The sequence below is a fragment of the Pseudopodoces humilis genome, chromosome 2 (genome assembly GCF_049639895.1).
Source record: "Pseudopodoces humilis isolate 2021_Gansu_Grassland_sample_001 chromosome 2, ASM4963989v1, whole genome shotgun sequence".
NCBI classification, from domain to species: domain Eukaryota; kingdom Metazoa; phylum Chordata; class Aves; order Passeriformes; family Paridae; genus Pseudopodoces; species Pseudopodoces humilis.
The window spans coordinates 68,502,660-68,520,973 of record NC_142201.1 but is presented as its reverse complement, the minus strand read 5'-3'; the positions used below and the strand labels follow the sequence as shown (position 1 = coordinate 68,520,973).

The window sequence follows — 18,314 nt, the reverse complement described above, 5'->3', positions numbered from 1 at the left end:
CTGCAGGCTTTAGGAGCCAAGAGTGCAAAGGTGTTGTGCTTGTGTCCAGTTGACACATCTCCATTTGCGATGAACTACAGGAGTGTAGCTCTCAGAGCCCAAAGCCCCAGCTGGGGATGGAGCACTTGCAGCTGAGGTGATTTGTGTGGCTGAAGGCCCCAAGAGCTTGGTCCAGCCTCCTTGATCAAATATGGGGCAGAGGAAGTTCTGCAGCCATTCCAGAATAATGAAAGAAGAGAAGAAGGCAAAGAGACTCAATACTCTTTTTTCCCCAATTAAAATTGAAGAGGAAGAATTGATGACTCAAATTGTTTAGAGAATGAATCAGATTTAATTAACTTGAAAATACACAGCTACAATGCTAATGACCTGATAGAAAGCTTACAATAAAAAGGAATAGTTAATGAATTAAGAGGGCTATTTTAAGTTCTTGAAATAATCTGAAATTATAATTTACTTTGCTTTGTCATTCTTCAAAATTTACTTAGTAGTCTAAGATATATTTAAAGTACAGAACATTAAAGTGATAAAATGTTAAATGTCTGATTTTTGACCTCTAAATGTGTTACAGGCATTAGAGGCATAGGGATATGGTTGTAAATTAGTAAATTTGTAGGCAATGCCTAAAGGTTTTTTTAAACCTTTAATGTTGTAGGCCAGCTGATTTGCATACATGTGAGTTTAGTGAAATCCTGCCTCACTAAGTGAATTCTCATTAAATCAAATAGTTGTAAATACTTAGTCGTTAACAGATCATGCTTAATGCCCTTTGATCCTGATTATCTGTGTGAATTCTCAGATTCAAAATACAACCTAGCTTTTAATTCAAATACATTGTGTACTACAAAGCTTTATTAGAAACATTAATCTCAAAAAATGTCTTTGTGCATTATCTCCAATGCGGGTCTGCTGTTTCCAGTCTGCCATTTACCTTCTCCGGTCACAATGAAACTTCAAAAATAAAAAAAAAAGTTAAGAAATGAAAATGTAAGAATAAAGAGGGATATGTAAGTATGATATCTCTCTTTACAGAAAACAAGTAGCATCAGGAGCTGCTAGGTGTGTGGAGGTAGCCTGCACAATCACTATGAATGTTGGAAAAGATCTTCAAATCCCACAACCATTTCCATGTTAGTGTGCCACCATGACAGCTGTATACCATGCCGCTCCTTTTTAGATATAAAAGTGGAAGAAGCCCTTTCCCCTTGCAGTTTCTCTTTTAAGACTGTATTTGACTTCTTCATGAAGTGTATTAAGATTCCCCAAGACAAGGAATGGAGAGCTGTCTTTGCTGGTAGAAAAGTCTCAGGAGGGACAATTTGAAACAGACTTTTTGGTGTCTGTCATAGTATTCCTGTTGGCATTTGAATTTTAATATAGGAGAATCTTGAATCCTCTCATAGGGAAAGCCTAATATTATTTGTCAAGGTAACTGATATATATATATGTGTGTATATATATATACACACACATATATATATGTATATATACACATATATATAATATATATTGTTATGTATATATATGTGTATATATAGATATACATGTGTGTATGTATGTATATGTAAATCATAATTAGATTTTTAAAAGCTCATTTTTTTCTTAGGCCCTTAAATGAATAGGCATTGATATAAACCCTGCTGTTAAAACCAGCCTAATTCTGTGAGGTGTGGTTCCATTGTTACTGTTGTATGTTTAGTAACATCTTTTTCCTTGAGTATGAGTCAGTAGGAATATATAATCACTTGTTAATATAACTACTTTCCTTTATTTTCCTCTAATTCTATTTGCTATGATTAAATATTAATTTTATGTTATGATTAAATATTAATTTTAGTATAGTTTTAAGTTATTGAAATATGAATGAGTAATGAAGTTGGTGATACCTACTTGAGTTTGTGCCCTTTATTAGCTGCATTAAGTACTTAAATATGCATGTTTTGCTGTATTAAGAGTCTTTCCCTTTTTTTTTTTTTTTTTTTTACACTGGGCTTTCAATAGTTATTTAGATTGTGCAGAATGTAATGCAAGTCTCTCAGAAGAAGCAATCACCTTCAGTATTTGTTGTCTCAACCTGTCCATACATACCACAGCACTAGGAGCAGAATTCTTGTAGCACATGTAGTATATTGTTCTAGTAGAATAAAACTAAACTGTAGTTAAGCTTCTTTTGCCTCCTGAATTCAATATGCATATTGGCAAATGGGGAGGCAGTATGTTCTGCCTGCCAGATGATTTTCACTGAATTCTCAATGTCCTTTCAGAATGAGATCTAACTAGAGTGGAAGACCATCTGAAAGGATTTGTGTAATGCTGTGATCCTTTTCCTTCAATCTTGCACTAATACCTGTGCAAAGACATTAAGGATTTATGTGTGTAACTATTCTTTGGCAGAAATGAATTCTTCTAAAAAGTAAATCTTAAAGTGGAAATTGTTTGAAATTGTATCTGTAAAAACCACTAGAGATAATTTTTCTTCTGGGAAACTTGTAGTAGAAGGTCACAGTATAATTTTAGCAAGTTGCAAGTCTTCACTTTTCTTTAAGATATTGCTTACTGTCTTGTACATATAGTTTTAGTGCATTTACATTAGAGCTAATTGTCCATCAGTATATATGAAGGCTGATGAGGTTTTATTTCATAATCCCTACAATTGGCTGTTTTATTGAGTTATTCTTGAAGCCAGTTATTCCTGTCTGGGTTGAGATGATGTGCTTGTGAGGACTTCAGTTAATACAGCTTTATTGGAATAGAGTGAAAAAGACATGTCAGTAACTTTCCATAAATGAAGAGAACTCTTAGATATCATTAAACTGAAGCAACTCTACTGTTTATGGCCACTTTAGTCATCCTTCAGCTTTTAATACTAATACATTGTTTCCTTTGAAATTGCTCTTTTCCCCCAGTGGCTTAAGAATGCATTCATGTTTTAGTCTTTTGTTAAAAATTTAATAATCTTTACAGTAGCTTTTGAAATACTGAAGTACTGCTCAGTCACTCTAGGTAACTTTTACCTTAATGAGAACTTAAATTTCTTTTGTAGCATAAATTGGTGCTATCAAAATATGTAGCATTTTGCAGTCATACAGTTAATTTTTAAACAGATTTTTAGGAGACTATTTATGTTACCATTTGGCAGTGCCTACTATAATTCACTTTTTAAGTAAGTACACTAATCAGCAAAATTCTACAATATTGCTTATCTACAAGGTGTCTATACACACATGTACATGTATTAATATAAAGAAAAGTTCTAGCCTAGAAAAATGCAGACTTTTTCTCTTTAATATTCTTGTAGTCTACGTTTTTATAAAAAGAATAAATAACTTAAAAGACACAATTAAAAAGAAACTCATATAATTTCAGCGCTGTTGTTTTTTAAAAATCTTGTTCATTTTGTTGGAACTATTCACTTTCAAAGAAGCAAAAGAGAATTGTGCTGAATTAATAAACATAGTTTTTGAAATGTCAAAGGAGTACATGAGAGGGGCTAAATGAAAGGTTACAGATATTCTGTTAATATCATTAGGATAATATAGCTTCAAAGTAATTTTTCCCAAGCTACTGCTTGGGAAATACTTGTTAATACTGAAACTTATTTGGTTTTATCTTTTGTTTTAAAGAAGAGAAAAATGAAATGTAGGAGGGATGAGATTGCTTTAGGGACATGATACGAGTGTGAAATCACTCCTACACAATACTGATGATACATTTTGAGAACTCTGCATATAGTAACTCGTGACTGAAGTTAAATAAACTAGTTTATATAACTAAAAAGTGTGTATGGAAAAAAAATTATTCTTGCTTTCATTAGTTGGATATTTGCTTAAACTACTCTGGTTACTAGAGCTTATGGAATTAATTTAATCAAATATCTGAGTAATAATTCTTAATTAGAGAAGAATTCTCAGCTGTCAAATATGAAACATTTAACAAATATGTTAAATATGAAAGCTCTGTATCTTCTATCCTTTCAAGAAAAAGATTTAATATGATTAATGCAATTCTGACTGCACAGAAGAGAAAGTGCATCTCAGTCTGAACTGAGTAATAACTTTCAAAGATGTTTTCCTCAGTGTTAATCCAAACACCTGAACATGTCACATCTTCTGCTAATAAGTAACTCTGCAAGGAGTTTTTTTGAAGGGTTATCTACCTCAGCAGCACCCTGGAATGTCTATTTTACACCTAATCTTTATAAATAGACAAATCTGAGAATTCTGCATGCAATAACTCTTGAAGTAATTAGATTGTTTGGTAACTAAGAAGTGTGAATGTAAAAAAGTTTCCCTTGTTTTTCTCAATGATGCACTTTGTTTAGAAACAGTTTCTCAGGTGTCAGTGGAGTTGTCCCTGTAATGCTGAAGGCGAACACCAGCCAATAAAATAATTTCAAATAAATCAGAAAATCTCAACAGGAATGATTAATAGAGTTCATATCATGAGATGTTACCTATTTTTACATATCAAATAGATCTTTTGGAGGATGACTTTTGAATATAATAATTACAGGAAAATAGGTAATTACTCCCCTGACGTTATTAATAGTAGCACGTTCTGTTTTATTAACACACTTATTTGTGTGCTGTGTTACTGGAGACATTCATAGCTGTGCAGTTCTAACAAAAGGCAGACACATAATTAGGTGAAGTGAGTTACAACTAAGCAAACTCTATTGACTGCTCATGTAACTGTTAAGTAAACACTCATTTATATAGTCATTAATATTTTAACTTTCTGCAGTTTAATGTATTATCTTTTAGACACAGCATTATTTTGACTTGTCTTCCCCTTTCAGCAACTTTTATGTTTTTAATTTCAGTTCTTTATGTGTATATTTTAAGTTCCCAAGCCCTATCTCTCTACACTAAGCAAAGATTTTTGGGAAGATATATCTCTTCAGTCATTACATCTTACTATTTTATCTCTCAAGGATTTCTATATCTATATGAAGAATTGAGTGTGTCTCACCTGCTCAGAATATTGTTGGTAGTGAAGGCTGCTTTTTCTGAAATTGCTATATTTCTTTGATGACAGATTTGATCAAGAATATCTTCTTGTGTTTCTTTAAGGAATGTCACTGTCAGCAGGATCTTCTCCTCTTCATTCTCCCAAAATAACTCCTCATACATCTCCTGCTCCTCGAAGAAGAAGTCATACTCCTAACCCAGCAAACTATATGGTGCCTACTAGTGCCTCTGCGTCTGTCGCTAACGCTGTGTCTCAGCCTCCATCTACTGGCCAGGTGATCCAGAAGGAAACAGTGGGTGGAACAACATACTTCTACACTGATACAACTCCAGCACCTCTCACAGGAATGGTATGTTTGCTTTCAATACACAGCTGTCTGGAGTTTGTAAATACTCAATTGGTTGATACTACAGGAATTATTTTTAACGCTATAAACTGTTTATTCTGTATGAAACTTAGGCCTTTTGGTTATTTTAGTTGTTCTCCAAAAATCACTGAAACGTAAGGACCAGAGGAATTTTTATATTTCTTTCATGTACAGCTGTGCAGAGCTTTCTGGGGTTTTAACATAGCAATATTAAGAAAGCATTCTATATGTCTCAGTGGATACATTCATAATGAGAAAACATCAAGAAGTCAGATTTTTTTTTTTTTTGGAAAGGTTAAGTAACTTTTACATTCACATTGATGGGGAAAAGGCAGTTGCAAAACTGTTAAAGTAACTGTGTGCATACATATATACATATACACCTCCCTCTTCCTTGAAATCACTAGAAGTGAATACAACATAAAAAAATTGTAACACATCTGACAGTATATTTCTAACTTGTACTGTACATGAAAATTTCATAGTTCTGTAGTTTGAACTGAAAGAGTAGAAAACTCTTCATTTACCTTATCCTTAAGGACATTAAAAAGCTTGAAATATCTTGTTTTTAGGTTTTTCCAAACTACCACATCTACCATCCAGCTGCACCTCATGTTGCTTACATGCAGCCAAAAGCAAATGCACCTTCCTTCTTCATGGCAGATGAGCTCAGACAGGTAAGATGGTAGAGAGTTTGAAGGAAAATTGCCTATCTTGGCAAAAAATAGGAAATTGCTAATGGTAGAAGAGCAATAGACACTTGCAATCTGTGCAGTCAGTTTTCTCTGTGGAGAATTTGAAAAATCAAATCTTGTAGTAGGTAGAGTACAACAGAGGGTGGGAGTGAGTTACGACTGCGAACTAATCTGCGTGCCGTGATTTACTATTTAGCTCATTACTATAACTGATGTGTTTTTTTGGTATGCATGTGTTTATTTTTGTAGCATTATTTTAAGTTGAAATGCTATTCAGTTTTAAAGTATCACACTGAAATGAAAGTGTATGCAGGTGTTAGTTGAAGAGCTCTTTTCAGGGCTCATCATCTCAAGGCTGGCTGTGAATATTATTCATTTCAGCTTTACTGTAGTAGGTGCCTTTGTCAGTGATGGCTGTAGCAAATATCTTTTGAAGCTCCTTCAAGAATTTAGGTATTTTATCATTCAGATTTTCAAGCTATTGGTCTTCTGACCCTCTCTGTCCTAGACACTTGTGCCAATTCTCTATTTTAGTATGGGTAGCTAGTACTTCAAAGACGGTGTTCTCTTAAATTATCAAAAATAATGAGCTGAATTATAATGTTCAAAACTTAATTTTTCCTTCAGGAACTCATCAACAGACACTTAATAACTATGGCCCAGATTGATCAGGCTGATATTCCTGGTAAGTAAGTAGTGTTTCTCAAAACTCTAAACAGTGATCATGTTTTTCTGCAACCATGCACTTTCACCTATATTAACATCATCTCACGAAACATGCCTCCTGTTTTTAATTTTTCATGGAGCTTTAGTCACCAGCCCAGGCCATGGTTAACCAAATACCAAGTGTTTTAGAAATACGAATTATTCTTTGTCTTTTATTGTAATTTTCTTCTGTTGTGAAACTCCTTAATGGTTAGGAATACTTGAGATAGTTGAGAAGGGAAAAATCACTCAGGCAGTAAAGCCTTGTGAAGAACAGTTTTGTATTACTTTGTAGATAATAGGTTCTTCTTTAAATGATGCATATATTTTTCAAAGGTTGTATGTAAACTAGGAAAGCAGTTTTGAAGTTACTTGGCTGGTATATCAGAGAAGGCTTTGTACTAGTTGTCAGGCAAAATAATCATATACTATTTACTGTAATTTGGCTTTTGGGGAATTTAGATTATTCAGCTTGATTTAAACAGTTTTTGCTTGCAGTATCTTCTCAAATTTGTACATAAGATGATAATGATGCAGTTAAAAAAATGCAGTTTAGTGTTTTAATCCAGATGAAGTGCGAGGGTAATCTCTTAATCTGATTTGTAAACCTTCAGCACTTCTGTCTTCCTGTTTTCTAAACCAGTATATTAAAACATGTAAGACTGATACTTGCCTTTTTTTTCTGATGAAAATCGGGTTCTTATTATGGTATGAAGCCTGCATGGAAATGACTGCTTATTATTGAATCATTTTAGAAAAAACACCAAAGAAATATCATTCATAAGGGTGAATTTCTAAGGTAAATGAGAAAATGGTAGATGGAACTGTCCATCTATTCTGTTGATTTTACTTGGTATAACACTTTTTCTGAAGACAATAATTTTAGCTCTGTGGGATCACTTCTGTGAACCTAACAAAGTGTTGGTATTAAAGCAAAAATAGTGAATTTTAACTTCACATAAAAGATGGTGGAGATAACTTATATATTAGTGAAAGTCGTTTTCATCTTCTCTACTACTCAGTAACTTTCTCAAAGTCAGCTGAGGCCTGATGTGTTTCTGTGTGCAAACTGATTTTAGCAGTTCCTGCTGAAGTGGACAGCTACCACAGTCTCTTTCCTTTGGAACCACTGCCACCGCCCAATCGGATACAGAAAACGAGCAACTTTGGGTACATTACATCATGCTATAAAGCTGTAAATAGTAAAGACGACCTGCCATATTGCCTTCGGAGGATACATGGTGAGAAAAATTGAGCTGTCTCAGTAAGACTAGCATTCCTAAGCATACCAGTCATATTTTAATGCCTGGCTGCTTCTCAGCAGTTTCAGATGAAATGATGAAGTAAAAAATTCTCATTCTAAACATTCTACTTTAAACCTTGGGTTTCACTTTTTCCTAGGTTTTCGTCTAGTTAACACAAAGTGCATGGTATTGGTTGACATGTGGAAAAAGATTCAGCACTCAAATATTGTAACTTTGCGTGAAGTGTTTACCACTAAAGCTTTTGGAGAGCATTGTAAGTTTTTCTTTTTTCTTTCCCAATGGCCCTCCCCCCAGCTGTCGTGTTGGTATTTTGCAAATGTTTGAGTTAACAAATATCACCTATTGCTATTTTTAAGCTCTAGTGTTTGCATATGATTTCCATGCTGGAGGAGAGACCATGATGAGCAGACACTTCAATGACCCTAGTGCTGATTCCTATTTCACAAAACGGAAATGGGGTAAGGAAACTGCACTATTATATAATACTTCTGTACACTGTTTCAAATAATTCAGCAGTAAACATCTGGTCACAAATAGTTGTTCAACTTTTTTGGCTGATCAGTTCAGTCATACCATAAGCTGATTGATATGAGAGAGCTGTTCTTCACCTCCTGTTTGTAAAAGTTTTTTAAATTACCAAACGAATACAAAATTTATGTCAGCGTGTAAGGGAATTACAGCTCTTTGAAAGAAAAATAAGTTGGAACAAAATTGACAGCCAGGACTTCTGGTGTCCTTATTGCAGGTGTGTCAGCAGGTAACACCTAACATTTAATGATTCCAAAATTCAAAAGATATGCAATGTCAATTTGGTGCTTGCTGTTTAGGTGTCCTACCCTTCTATTTTTTTCCTCAGTAGGTATTATAAGGAATAATTGGGCAGTATTTTATTTTGATGGTTTGATATGTGAAGTAGTAGTTAAGACAAGAAATGGGTTGAAAAATCCCTGTACCATATTCTTTTCAGACACCAACTTCACATCTTAGGTCTGATTTTTTTTTTTTTTTTTTTTTTAAATCATGTTTATACATAGCTTCAATGGAGTCACTAAAACTACATCAACATTCTTAAATAAAATCTGTCACAGGATGCTCTGTGGCTCAGCAAATTGCCCAGTAGAGCTCATATGCTTGTGGCTCAAGCCTCTTCCTCTCCACAACAGTGTGCTGTCAATCATTCTTCCTGTTAGCACCAGTTCATGACCCCTGCAGTCTTACAAACTGAGTCAGGTGTTCAGAAAACAACACTGCCATGCTGAGAATGAGAGGTGGTCACTGCTGAATGGAATTACAGAAAGGCAGGAAAATACACTGCAGAACATTTTTGGGCCAACTTCTTACTTGATGCAAGACCAGCCCTGAAATCAGATCCAGCACTAGGGATGACCAGAGGACTGTGACATGGTCTGGTTTTTTTTAGAGAGGATCTTCCCTAAATGTCTTTAGTCTGCCAGCATGTGAAGAGAAACAAAAACTAAGGTTTTTTTCTTTTTTGTGCCCTTTGAAATTAGAGATTTTAGCTGTGAATTCAAACTGTTTCAAAGGTTAAGATGTAGAACTTTGCTTGGATATCTTTTACATCAGAATATAGTGGTTTGGTAGTGTGTGAATATGTTTAAAGGGTTAAAAGACTTTCAAAGACTTATGGATACCTTACATACTGTGTGGTTCTCACTGACTTTGCACTGAGCTGACCAGTATAAGTGGAGATGGAACTTGATTTCTGCCACTGATTTTGGTGGTAATATCTCAGATAGAGGAAACCCTAGTTTTACGTGTCATATCCTGTGGCAAATCAGAAAGTGCAATTACAGATTCAATGAGCCTGATGTGAAACTAATTTGGTGAGATAAAACTGGAAGATCTACTGCCAGGTTAATGACTGTTATGTGCAGGACTAGACTTCTGAGCATTTCCCAGTCATGGTTTTCAATTTCCATGTAAATCAGTTCTTGTTACGTTTTTTTATCTCTAGAGAGTTACAGAAGAATGATGTCTGTTCTAGATAAAGTAGTAGAATTAGAATAAAATTATTGGGAACACATTCTTTCATCACACCAGAAAATAATGAAGTTATGGTCCTGTAAAGGGCAGTCATGTCTCATTAATCTATCATAGTTCTTTAAAGGAAGTTCCAGTAGATAAGACCTTAAGACCTTGGAGTTTGCAATGAAGTCCAACAGAGTCTTTCAAAGAACCAAAGTAGTCGTATGATAGAGAAAGTTCTCATGAAATGCCTGGTTAGAATATTGGAAACAGAGTGAACAGAGAGGATCACTGACGGGTCTCACAAGAAGATGTCCTTGGAGTTGTATTTCTTAACACTTTCACTTGTTTGCTTTGAAGATAAATGGTCTGTCAAAGTTTGCTGGTAATGCCAAATTATTTGGATTGTTAAAAACAAAGGCCAATTGTGATTGATTGCAGAAGGATCTTACAAGACTGGAACTGCTACTGATAATATAGCAGGTGATGTAATGTAAACCAATGTGATCAAAGGAAAAATGTAATTAGCTCTAAACATGAAATGATGGCCTCTGTTGTGACTGTTGCCACTCAGTAATAGTCTGGGACCACAGTTAGAGTGAAGAAAATACTGTCCTCTTGCTGAATAGCTGTAAATAGGAAATAGTTTGATGTATCTTACTAAGAAAAGAGCAATGAAATGGTAGACATTGTATTCAAGATGTGTATGCCTGATAGACTCCTATCCTATAGGTGTGGTCCTCCTCATGTTTTTTGAAGGGTGTAGAAGAGCAGCAAAGAAGTTGAGAAGAGGTGACAGGGATTATCAAAGGTGTGGAAAAGCTGGATGAAGAACAGCAAAGTGGAATACTGCTTTCATGCTTTTAAAGATGGAAAGGAATATAATGGAATTAAAAATTACTGGAATATGGTCTGAAAAATCATCTGGATTAATGAAGAAATTAATAAAAAAAGTTTATTTCTTCCAGACTAAAACGAAGGACTTAGCAATGAAACTAGACAGGTATCGAATTCAAAACCTGTGAAGGGATAATTAAGGCATGGAACTTCCACAGATTATTGTGGACATTTGCCTAGGTTCAAGGCGGAAGTAGGTTTATTCATGGCGGAGAAATATTTGGAGACTGCAAAGACATTGTATTTACTTCTGGGCTGCAAATCACTGGAGGCTAATAGAATTTTCTACTTGTTTATGTTTATACATTTCAGTATTCATGGCAAGCTGATTTTAGTGTATGTGTCTTTGAAACAGGCTCATGGGCTATCTGGATCCTTTATTTGGCCTACTTCAACTTCCTTTTATAGGCAGGAATAATCTGGGAAGTTGGAAATAAGACATCAATGTCTGTTCAAACGAAAGTATTATTTAATTAGAATGACCTGTTGCGAAAGAACTTACAGGGATGTGTAGGGAAGATAAGTTTCCTGACTGGGGAACTTACTACCTGGTCTTTCAATCTTTTTAGTAGATAAATTAGGGGAAAAGTCACCTGAATTCCCAAATTTTGCCAAATCTTTCTGCATATCTTTGCTTTGGCCTTTCTTTCTTTTTTTTTAATAACTGCTGCTTTCTAGTCTGGTCCTCAGTAAAAGGAGCAATTTAAGAGAGAAAAATAAGATTGCATACCTATAACTTGATTTCTCAGAATTGCCTGCCTTCACGGATCCTTTCTCCATCCCCTCACAGAGTTTCTTGGCCGTCTGCCTGCCTAGAGGAGACTCCCAAGAGAAGCAGGGGAATGGATGGAAGTTGGGTACTCTGCAGCATGAGGCCCAGATTAGTACAATTGCTTTTAAAGGTTTTAGGAGGCACAACACTGTGAACCTGATCAGTGAACTCAGAGAATTTGATTTCAGGTATGCAACCTTATTTATGTTGAACACTTCAGTTGGCAACGTGAGACCTTGATAGTTAAAAGATGAGGATTATGGTTTACATGGCTGTCTTGCATGTCACTGGTGTCAATGTGGTCAGTCTTGGGTGTTTTCTTCTTGCCATGTTATTTACAGACCCTGTTACAGAACTACCTTGGTAGAGATTTGGTGTGGGGGAGAAAAATAGCAGCTTACATTTATTTTTATACCATAAAGTAATGTCTCTAACTTCTGAATGCAGTATAATTTGTTGCTTGTGTTCTTTATTCAGTTATACCTCCTTCTCCTTCAGATGGTACAGTGTGATAATCTTAACGTTGTTCTGTCATATATAACTAAATTTGCACGTCTTAAAATCAGGAATCTGAATTTTCAGTTAATTGCTACTCAAAGCACATTTATTTGAAAGTTTCTTCTTATTTCATTCTCACTTCTTTTATTTCCTCAAAACATTTTTTCATACTCTAAATATTAAATCTGTTTTTCTGGAACTTTTTGGTTTTCTTCCACCTTTCTTATATTTCTTAGCTTCAGATTATAGTACATATTAGTGCATTTATCTCTGCTGAAATTCTCTTTGCATTAAGTTAACTCAAAAGTACTGAAATGTTGCTCTTTCCAGTCCAATAATTGAATGGTAAATCAGTGAATGTATGTACTTCAAAACTGAACAGTCAGAAAATCCTGGCAAATTAACAGTAACTATTGAGAGCTGCCAGAAAGGTTTGTCCTGATGAGTTTTTGTGGTTGGCAGAGATAAGCATGCTTTTGATATGTCCTTTGGTCTGCTTTTAAATGCTCTGAGTAATTAAATGTTGGCGTACACGCTGTTAGTAGGAGTTTCCAGCAGCACAGTCTCTGTTTTTCAGCAAACAAATAACATTCTGATGAAGATAAGCACAGTCCGGGAAACTTGCTTTGTTTTTGACACATTAATAGTAGTATGTCATGCACAAAAATGGACTTCAATGCTGACTTCACAGTTTTTGCATCCCCACATGCTGAATGTTTTTTCATAAACATTCCTTCCATTGAAAAAGGAATAAGTTGTGTGATGACTAGATGAATAGTGTGTGATGAGGAGTAAGAACATATCAATATTGAAAGTCAGCATGATGTTTTTGAAGACAAAATATGTGACTAATAATTATCCAAAAATACCTTTGCCAAAAGCTGCAACTTTTTCAAAGTAAATTCAGCTTTGGAATTTTTACAAAAACTACTGCTGCACTCTAGTAGTTCAGAACCTTTCTGTATATTGAAAACTGGAAATGTCAAACTAAGCCTCAAGTTTCTCTGAAGGAGAAATGAAGGCTACTGCATTTGTCTTGTTTTCAGTACTTCAACTTAGGAACACCAAGTAAACACTGAACAATTCATAGTTCTAAATATAAAAGACTGATTTACAAGCCTGAGAGGTTCAATTTAGTAAACAGCTAAATCTTTCATTGGTTTTGTTGTTTGTTTTTTTTTTTCTTCATAACTGTGTGAGAATTGCTGTTTCTTAGCATGCTTTCTGACAGTCTTCCTGATGATATCAAACAGGTCCTACTGCTGGTGTTCCCAGGTCTTACTTCCCACCCCAGGACTATTCCTGGATTCATACTTGCTCTGGAGAACAGAATTTCATTTGAATGCTTTCTTTAACAAGCAAAAAACTTAATATACATATGCACAGTGGTACAGAGGATAATATTTTGTTCTGTTGTGAGCAGCATACCACAGAATTTAAAAATAATTTTCAGCATTTTTTTTTATTTATTTTTATCCCAATGTGGCAAGTTATGGAAAATAAATGGATAACCTGTGTTTTTGAAATGGCAGGTTTTAAATTTTTAATCTTTTCCATTAGAGGCTGTATTCTACATCACAGAGATGAAATTACTGGGAGAGGTGAATCTGCCATGCAGTAGGTGGGAAGACCACAGTCTGAAATTTTGCTTGCTGTAGCCATAGATTCAGCCTGTGGTAGGAAGCCCTTCAAATCAACCATAGAATCTCTTTAAAAAAACACATTTTCAAGGAATACTCTGATCATTTGAGGAACATTTATTTTTATTCTTGTGATGTTTTTCCTTGTGTTCAGCACTGTTTGGAAAGCTTTCCAGCTGTGTGTTTCTCCTGAAGAGCAAGCTTTTGGGTCTCATCTCCTTCTGTCCTTGTTCAAGTGCTATCTGTGGCAGGTCTGATGGTCCTCTTGGGACATATATTATAGTCAGCATTGCAGCCAAGTGAACTGCTTTTAATGGTACTTATTTTGAACAGATAGATATGTAGGAGGACATTTCAAAGCTGATTATTTCCATGCTTTAGCTTGTACATTTAGTGTATGTGAATGTGGGGTGCATCCAACTGTTGTGAAAGCATCAGCGTAGATTTGGCTGTACCCTCAAGTAAGTTTTTCCAGTAGTAAAATAATATTGCTTGAGATTTTCTGATAGATGAGACACTTGTCTTTCAGTGTGTCTTGGATATTCTCTTGGTTACATTGCCTTAAGCTGGAAATCAAAGGGCAGGTGCTGCTATGCATGCAGAAAAATAACTGCAAAGTTTCGGCTTTTCTCTCTCTTTGGGATATTATAGCAACATTTCTATTCTGGACTTTCTTCATACAGATCTAACTGTCTTACAGTGTCCATGCACATCCCTGTTAAACTTACTACTCATGTTGCTGTTCACCAAATATAAAGTACATTCTACAGCAAGTAGTAAAGAAAGTCTCAACTAATACAGGAGGTTGTATCTCCTCAGTCATTTTATATCATAATTTTGTCATGCTGAAAAAGAGAGACTTATGAGGGGAGAAAGTTTGTTACATGAGATTTCTGGTATGATGTTTTTTGTGGGAAGTGATTTGCGTAATAATTCATCAGGGGACCAGAAAAAAAACAAAACAGTGTCTTGTTATATTCAGTAGACATGCCAGGTTTATTACTTTTTAAAGAAGTCAGCATCTTGATCTTCATAATCTAAACCAAAGCACCTTAAACCTGAAAAGCAAACTAAAATTTCAAAAATGGACAAAAGAGAGCTCAAATGAAAGCTGGTAACATTCTCAGCCCATCACCCCAAAGTCAGTAAAATTTCCAAGTAAAAAGTTATCAGGAATGTGTTCCACTTTCTTTCACTGTGCATATGTTTTGTGTGTGCATACACATGCAAGCATACATACACTTGCTTTGATCAAATGCACACGTGTTGATGTGGTCCTGTAGGAAAAGGGGGGGAAATAACCCTAACCTCAAAAAATGAAAAGAATGAAAAACAAAACAACCCAAAAAACCCAAACAAACAAAAAAGAAATGTTTAGAGAAGAGCGCAGTCAATTTACAGCAAAACCAATCAGATGCTTATGCGATTTTACTTAACACTGGTGATACTATTACTGGTCTCAAAAATAGCAAATCAGTAGTGAGACAACCTCATGAAATGTCTCTTGTGGTTTGTAAAATTGAGAAGTGCTGTCTTACTCTGGATGTATTTTCTTCTGCTTCAGCTTTGTCCAAGGCAAACAGTGCCAGCTTAATTGAATTACACACATCATACTTAAAATAACATTATCTATATCTTCATTTTTTTCATCTGTGACTCAGTATTACTCAGACCATTTCTAATGTAAGATTTGAGTGTGTGTTTGTGAAGATTGAGTTTTACTTCTGAAAGGAGAGCTACAAATCCATTTGGAAGGGGAGCAATGCATTTCTTTCATATGACCCATGGAATAGGGGTCATGCAGTGATGTCAGGGAGCTGTGTCACAGCAGAACATCTGTGAAGTTGTGTTCAGTGATGTTTTGCCACCAAATCTTCGTCTGATTTCCCCATGTAATTTGAAATTAGCTTGTTATTTTTTTCTTGTTAGATGATAGAAAATGTTTAATTGGGAAGCCTACCTGCAACAAAGGAGGTAAAATGTTGCAGCTATTGCAGTATATACTATTTCAGGATACTGGTGTTTTTACTTCTGAAGTACCTGCAGATTTCAGTGTACCATTTACTTTAAGCAATTTCCAACCAGTGCTCATTCTAAATTTCAGAACATAATTTCCATGAATATGAGAGTGAAAATAATAATGCCTAATAAATTGTCAACGTTTTCAAAAAACCACAGGTGAAACCAACCAATGAAGAAAAATCTATTCCAAAACTCACCTTTAAAACAAAATAGATGTGTCTTTCAAGGACTATTAAGGGTTAAATGAAATTAATATGTGAGTTAATTGTATAATTCAAGATGTTGTACTTTGCTTTTTTGCACATCAGCCTTCTATTGATGCTTACAATGTTTTGGTTCTAGGTCAGCATGATGGACCTCTGCCACGGCAGCATGCAGGGTTGCTTCCAGAGTCTTTGATATGGGCATATATTGTGCAGCTCAGCTCTGCCTTACGGACCATTCACACAGCAGGACTGGCCTGCAGAGTTATGGATCCAACAAAGATTCTGGTAACAGGCAAAACAAGGTAATGAAAGCGTTCAGCCTCACTGTGCTCTGTGTTCATGGCAGCTGCTGACTGATACATAAACAGCTACTAAGTTCTCTCATCTAGCATGAGGCTAGATTGTAACTTGGGTTTTTTTAAAGGGCTTCTAAAACATATTTTGGGAAGACATTATCCTCAAGCTACAGATAAGACCCACTACTGTCAGTTTAGAAATTTGTTGATTTATTTGTAAATTGAATACTGTCTGTGCGTTTTATCAAATAGCAAAATCAGTCTTTTCTGGTGCATAGTAATTTGCTAAGTACTGATGACTTTTATCATATCAAACAATTCAATGAATACTAGAGGAAAAATTGAGTAACCAGTACAGTTAAATGGCAATTTTTCCTTATCTCTTCTTGTTCCTAAAGGTTACGAGTCAATTGTGTTGGAATCTTTGATGTTTTGACATTTGACAACAGTCAAAATAATCCACTGGCATTAATGGCTCAGTTTCAGGTAAGACAACACTGCCAGTTAGGTTGGTGGCTTGGCAAAGATATTACTGCAAACCAGTGTGATTCCTTTTGGAAGACAAGTACTTTAATTAAACTGTAATCTAGTGTATCTATCTGTAAATGACTGTATTTTTCATTTCTGATTTGATCTTGGTTCTCCCATACACTACTCAAATTTGCTTGTAATTTATAAATATGAATGCTCACTTTGACATCTTCTGCTTCTAAAATCTCAGCAAGCTCACCAAACAGGTTGAACTATAGTATTTAACAAACTTAAGTCAGAAATGAATGGAAATAGAAATTTCTAAACAAAGGAGAAGGAAAAGCTTACATTTAGTGTTAGAGATAAAAAAATAATGATTCAATAATAGTTTTTGCTCTGTCTTTTGTGATTTTAGCATAAATAAGTGTTGAATACCTGTTGAGAGGAGTAAAATCTTTCAATTAACTGCATTTAGGCCCTCTCCTCATGCCTGAAAGATTCTAGTGTATCTTTATTTTGGGCTCCTAGTTTTTCCGTGCTCTCCTGGTGTTCTCTGAAGCGTGGACTCTGCATAATTCCTGAATTAAGAAGAACCCCTTTAGACTTAACAAAAACTGTTCCACAGTCATCTGGAGCATCACTGTGTACAGGAGTGCCTCTTTCCCTAACTTCCCCTCAGGGTAAAGTACGTTACTTCAGCAGTCATCACATACCCTGTCTGTGCTGGGAGTGAAAGACTACAGTAGGGAGTTGGATTTAATTTATTTTCATTAATTGAGCTTATTCACTGTGAGAATTGCTTATTGAGAGTCTTGGAGTAATAACTGAAATGTTTGAACTGTGGCCAGCAGAAACTAGCTTGTTGGAGACCATGTCCTAGAACATAACTCTTTTTTTCTTTTTTTTTTCTTTTTTTTTTTTTTTAAATGATACAGTAAAGCAGTTTTCAGGGTACTCTGAGGAGTTCACCAAAGGATTTCACATCATACACATACACTCAGCTATATATCAGTAGGCTTTTGGTAATAATTTAGTGGAAAACAGTTGAGAGAAGATGAAAATACATGTAAATAAGGGATTCCATGCCTAAATATGTAATGAGAGAGGTTTTTTTTTAAAATCTAAGTATTTCTCTATTTCAATTTCAGCTTGGGAAGGGATCCTGCTGACATATTATGACATTCAAGTAAAGGAAAACATTTAAAATACTTGGAAATACAAATCTAAAAATACTTGCAAGTACACAAGTCTGTCAAAAGCACTTACCACCATAGCAGCTCAACACATGGCAGCTGACCTGCTTTGATAATGCCTAGTTTTGTTTAAGGGGAGTGGCTTTTCATGTTCTATACGTTGTTAATATTCAAATTGTTTAGGAATAAACACTAACTAATTTTAGCACTGCTAAACCAGAAAAGAAGTACTGCTGAATACTTAGTTTGGAAGAGCTAAACTGCAGTTTGTAAATACAGTATGGCATTTTCTTTTGTTGCTTTTCCTAGAAGAGCTAGGCTTTCACTGCC

The 18,314-nt window shown here is 35.1% G+C and overlaps 1 protein-coding gene across 1 annotated transcript in view; it reads left to right on the top strand.

Annotated features, from left to right (window-relative positions):
- Positions 1–18,314, top strand: part of PAN3 (poly(A) specific ribonuclease subunit PAN3) — a 78,930-nt gene that overhangs the window by 45,328 nt on the left and 15,288 nt on the right. Inside the window, 8 exon segments of the mRNA XM_014249570.2 lie at positions 5,073–5,320; positions 5,911–6,015; positions 6,661–6,718; positions 7,818–7,979; positions 8,140–8,256; positions 8,360–8,461; positions 16,161–16,326; positions 16,719–16,806. Of these exon segments, the coding sequence (XP_014105045.2) occupies positions 5,073–5,320; positions 5,911–6,015; positions 6,661–6,718; positions 7,818–7,979; positions 8,140–8,256; positions 8,360–8,461; positions 16,161–16,326; positions 16,719–16,806 (1,046 nt within the window).